This window comes from Quercus suber, unplaced genomic scaffold, assembly GCF_002906115.3.
Source record: "Quercus suber isolate HL8 unplaced genomic scaffold, Cork oak 2.0 scaffold_355, whole genome shotgun sequence".
In the NCBI taxonomy this organism is placed as follows: Eukaryota; Viridiplantae; Streptophyta; class Magnoliopsida; order Fagales; family Fagaceae; genus Quercus; species Quercus suber.
Genome location: NW_027069807.1, coordinates 355,244 through 360,715, shown reverse-complemented (window position 1 = coordinate 360,715; position 5,472 = coordinate 355,244). Strand labels below are relative to the sequence as shown.

At 33.6% G+C, this 5,472-nt stretch overlaps 1 protein-coding gene across 2 annotated transcripts in view; it reads left to right on the top strand.

Annotated features, from left to right (window-relative positions):
• Nucleotides 1-4,111: 4,111 nt before the first annotated feature.
• The window catches only part of LOC111985853 (G-type lectin S-receptor-like serine/threonine-protein kinase At1g11330), a 1,600-nt gene continuing 239 nt past the window's right edge, over nt 4,112-5,472 (top strand). Inside the window, exons 1-5 of one of the 2 annotated variants that reach the window (XM_065760159.1) lie at nt 4,112-4,206; nt 4,368-4,477; nt 4,557-4,723; nt 4,798-5,008; nt 5,199-5,451. In XM_065760159.1, the coding sequence (XP_065616231.1) occupies nt 4,420-4,477; nt 4,557-4,723; nt 4,798-5,008; nt 5,199-5,437 (675 nt within the window). In that variant the 5' untranslated portion in view covers nt 4,112-4,206; nt 4,368-4,419 and the 3' untranslated portion in view covers nt 5,438-5,451. Of the gene's footprint in view, nt 4,207-4,367; nt 4,478-4,556; nt 4,724-4,797; nt 5,009-5,198; nt 5,452-5,472 lie in introns of those variants that run through there. The other variant, XM_065760160.1, reaches the window with a different exon arrangement.

The following is a 5,472-nucleotide window of genomic DNA, read 5'->3' as shown; positions in this document are numbered from 1 at the left end:
AAGCTATGAAGCACGAGTGCGGATTCAAATTTGGGTGCAGGTGCAGATGCAGATGTGGGACTTGGCAATTTTTTAAAAAGTAGGGTGCGGATGCAGCAAGGTGTTGCGATTAAAAAATTATTAAAATTTTTTTTGTTTATATTTTCTATATATTACTATGCATGTTTTTTTATATATGGTAAACATATATTAATAAATTTAAAAGCATATTTTTATATATTATAATAGTGTTTACACAACCCCAATTTTAGCCCAATAACATATTTATAATATTAAATTATTGAGATGATAAAATCAAAGTATTAAAGAATAATAAAAATTGATGGGTAAAGGTGATAAAATCAAAAAATATTTTTATTGTTTTCATAAGTTCCAACATTTTCTATCTTTTTTACTTTTCAAGTCCTTATCTCTTATACCAATACACCTATTCAAAAATCTATCCTTCTCTCTTATACCAATGGACATGAATCGTCCTTTCTCTTCTTCCTTCTCTCTCTCTTTTTTTTTTTTTTTCTTCTTCTCTCACAAGGCCACATGAAGCAGAAGAATGGAAGCCAGCAACATGATGGCGGCTCATTTTAGCATCCGTTTCAGCCATATCGACACCTGTTTCGGGCAAAATCGAGTCATTTTAACCGTTTCAGCACCCATTTCGGTCGGAATAGGGCCATATTGGCCGTTTCAGTGCCCATTTTGACTGGAATCGGCTAGAATCGGAAAATGAAAAAAAAAAAAAAAAAAAAAAAAAAAAAAAACTGATGCCGCACAGTCGCATGATTAGCGGCGTCACGCACCACATGGCACATCAGTACACGTCGGGTGCGAGTGTGACGGCGCTGGAGCCACACCCGTGCTTTCTAGGCCATAAGACTCAGCTATAAATTGCAATGACCTGTTCTCTCATGAATCAATATCTCCCATGGTCATGAAGAATGGATATGTGGAGCTTGGCCAGGCCGCCAGGCCTGGACATGGACATTGCATAAACGCAACATCATTTCGCTATCTAAGTTTAACGATTGATCATGGATGATCCAAAAAATTAACGTACAAGCATGATCTAACATTCATGATTAAACGGTCTTTTTTGTCAAAATGATAGCATATGGGATATCAAAAACTTAACGCACAAGCATGCCTCATTTTTTAAAACCTCAACTGCCTTTAGTTCTTTAATAAGTTTTGGAATTGTGCATACAGGTCGGGCTGTTGTGTGTGCAAGAATTTGCCCAAGATAGGCCGACTGTATCCATTGTTGTATCCATGCTTAAAAGTGAGATTGTTGATATGCCTCATCCAAAGAAACTAGCATTCACCGAAAGGCAGATTACAGATTCCTCTCAACGCAGCCAAACAAAATGCTTTGTTAACAATGTTACTGTTACAATGGTTCAAGGTTGATAGCTAGTATGTCTTGTTGACATAATCATGTTCTTGTTGTGTATTCATTTTGAATACTTTTAGAAGAATCTTAAAAATTTTACTATATCGAATTGAATGAATATTTCAAAACCATTGGTACAAATAATAGACACTATTGTTAAGTTTATGTTTTTATTGGCCTTATTCAATGACAACGTTTTATGTACTTTTATTTTTTATGTATTTTTTTTTCTAGGCTTAATTGTATTTGGGGTAAGAAGTACCTGAGACCTCACGGCCTTCAAGCGATCTGCATAGCTTGCGAGTGACGCGTTGCAGAAGATCAAGATGGCTTCTTACAAGGCATGTTACGACGTACGTCTTTACGACCTAGCCAGGTCGTGACTAGATCACGAACAGCATGCAGATAGATTGTCCTATTTCATCCTGATATGCTTTTTCCATATGGTGCAACACACACCATGTGCAAGCTGGACGTTCCTAGAGAGTGGGATCTAAGTATAAGCCTATTGCTGGAGCTCATTTTCATCTTCCCACCTTGTAGAGAAAGAGATTCTTTGCCTTTGAGATTTAAATACTCTCAATCTCTCTTCTCTATTTCTTTCACCATTGTCCTGCTCTTGTGTGAACTTGTATTCCCTTCATCTCATTCACGTATAGCTAACTATTGTCCGATGTGAGTGAAAGTTTGGAAACTTACGATGTCATCTGAAATACAATACTTTTGGTGGCTTTCCGTTGGTGGCTTAATGGTGGTGTCTCCAACAAGCTAGTTGAAGAAAGGACTTAGCTAGGGAAGTCAATTGCTTGCAAGAGCTTAGAGGGTTTAAATACATTGGAGGATATGGACTTGGAGGGTTCATTGTTTTTCTTGTATTGCAACTATTCATCTTGTGGAAATTTTCCAAGGATGTGGTGGGGGAGAGGTTTTTTTCCTCGGAGGCTTAGGTTTTCCTCTTCCTAAATACTTTTTTTTTTTTTTTTCTCGCATTTCTATATTGCTTATTTATTTGCTTTAGCTATTAATTGATCATGCTTGCTATATGAAACTTGGTCATCACGTACATTGGACTAATTGGTAGTTTTAGATTAAAAGTGATTAAGCCGGTAAAATGGTTCATAGGTTCTAAATACATGCCAAGGTATTAGTAGCATATTTTTAACCTTTATTTTATTTTATTTTATTTTATTTATTTATTATTTATTATTATTATTTTTTTTTTTTTTTGTGGTGATCAGAGGTGAAGCTAAAGAATTTAGGTAATTTTATATATTACATAATTTAACTGAAATATGATTATACTCTTGCATAGTCGCATTATATATGATGTTAACACTAATTCCTCTCTATTCAACCGAAAAAAAAAAAATGTAAAAATGTAGAAAAAAAAAAAATCCTCTATTCTTTCTTTAAAGTCCACCATATTTGTCTAATCTAAGAAGTAAACCATTAAACCATACCCTTCTTGGGATACTTGAGGATGATTTACCTCTCTTTAACACAAAATTTTAGGTCTCATAAATAAATGATATTAAGAAAAACACAAAATTTTTGGTATATTAGGGGTTTAAGGTTAATTCCAAAATTTTCGTATTAATATGGCACGTACAAATAACCAATAACAAATTAACGCACATATTTTTTCAATTATAACCAACTTATAGTTTTTTATTATGTTATTCATTATGAATTTATATACTCAACAAGATTAAAATTAATGTTTATAGATTATGAGTGTATATTTTATTTATTGAAGAATTCTTATCTTTGTGGTGTTACAATGTGAAATTTGGAAACTATTTATGTTGAGAGATCACAATTTAACTCCTTACAACTACTCTAAAAAGGCCCGTGGGACGCATTATTGAATGACATAAAAGGCTTGAGTGTCTTCCACATCACTAATATATTTTAAGGTGGAGTGGCACATGGTTTGACAAATAATATCAGAGCCAAGTCATGGGTTTAAGTCACATGAATATCATTGTGAGCAAGGGATTGTCTGGGTGACCACAATTTGACTCCCTACAACTACACTAAAAATAAAATGACAATTTGTATATTTATATTACCATGCTTTGTATTTGATGGATTATTTATATGTTTAATATTATTTTTTCTCTCTTTTTTGTTTTTTTTTTCTTATGTAATTTGAAAAAAATGCACTTGAAAGTTGTTTAATTCTACACACATACACACACGCATAATTATGACTTCGTTAATAGTCCAAGCTCTAACCTGTTGGGTTACAATCTGCTTTTCATGAATTACGATAAAGATAATCAATTGAATAATTTTAAGCAATCCCAAAAATACTTTTAACAAATTTAACAAACCAAGATATCAAATTATTCAAACCTATTTCTCTATTAGTGTATCATCCATACGACATTTAGCCCATAGTGATGGTCCTTGATTTTAGCCCAATTATTAAGAGATTCTCTTATGCCAACTTCAGTGTTTGTCACACAGTTAGACAAATAGGCTTAAAACAGAGATATGAAGCATTAAATAATGATAAAACTAAAAATTAATTAAATAAAAAAATAAAAAAGACACAGAGAGTTGAAAGAGTTTGGTGGTCTGAAAGAGTTTGGTCTATCACATACGTAATCAAAGTTTATTAATTCTAGTCAACTGCATTATTTTTCCACAAGTTAAAGCTACACGTAACAGTTCTTTTATAGCTTATGCATTTGATACTGGGACAGGTTGTATATCAACTGCATTATATTTCCACACTGGAAGCTTAATTGACCCGTAGACATTATCTAGCGGCAGAGTTGATCTTTACATTCGCGCTGCCTATTCAGAACTTGGTGAGTTGGTTTTTCTTCCATCTTTAACCCAATCCCACAAAATTCCTCAGCTCCCCAAGCTGATGAAATCGTTGTAAAATGCAATATATTTGACCCCAAGAAAACATATAAAGTTAGCTGTTTTATTTGAATTAATGTAATAGTTTTTTTCTGATTTACAGATACAAAGCGAGAAGTGAAAAGAAAGTTGTCACAATCACTGTGATCATAGGAATGACCATTTCAATCTGCGCTAACAGATTGTGGAAGTGGATCCTGGCTAAACAAAGAGGTAATATTTCAACTAAAATAACACCGCTAGGAAATTTTTGTATATATTACAGATTGATCACAACTTTAGTCGAATTCAGCAAGGAGATTAAAAGGAAATGAGGAATCACATAAACCTCTTCCTAGTGACAACCTGAACCAAGTCCAGGAGCTCCCACTATTCAATTTTGAGAGGCTGGTGAGCGCAACAAGCGACTTCCATCTATCTAACAAGCTTGGTCAAGGTGGATTTGGTCCCGTATACAAGGTAATGGTTGCTCTTCAAAAGTTTTATTTTCAAATACTATGAATATATAGTTAATGATTTGGGTTTTTTTCTAGGGAAAACTGTCAGATGGACAAGAAATTGCAGTGAAAAGACTTTCTAGAACCTCTGCCCAAGGGTTAGAAGAATTTATGAATGAGGTGGTAGTAATTTCTAAACTCCAACACCGGAATCTTGTTAGGCTCCTTGGCTGCTGTGTTGAAGGAGAAGAAAGGATGTTGTTATATGAATACATGCCAAACAAAAGTCTTGATGCATTTCTCTTTGGTTAGTTAATTTTGAAACCATTTTTTATTATAAAAATATTTTACTTCTTTTAATTTTGTGGACATTCTTCACTTGAAATAGTTTTCTGATGACTTCCACCAAAAGAAATTTTGCAAAGTTCATGTTCATTCACCTTGTAGATTTAATCAGCACTTTCTTTCTCTTTTTTTCTTTTGTTTAAATTCATTAGATCCACACAAAGAAAGACTGCTAGATTGGAAAAAACGCTTTAACATTATTGAGGGAATTAGTCGAGGTCTACTCTACCTTCATAGGGATTCTAGATTACGGATTATTCATAGAGATCTAAAGGCAAGTAACATCCTGTTGGATAAAGAGCTAAATCCAAAAATATCAGATTTTGGTATGGCTAGGATTTTTGGAAGTGATGAAGACCAGGCCAATACTAATAGGGTCGTTGGAACTTAGTAAGTAACTTTTGGTTTGACCATTTCAATTAGATA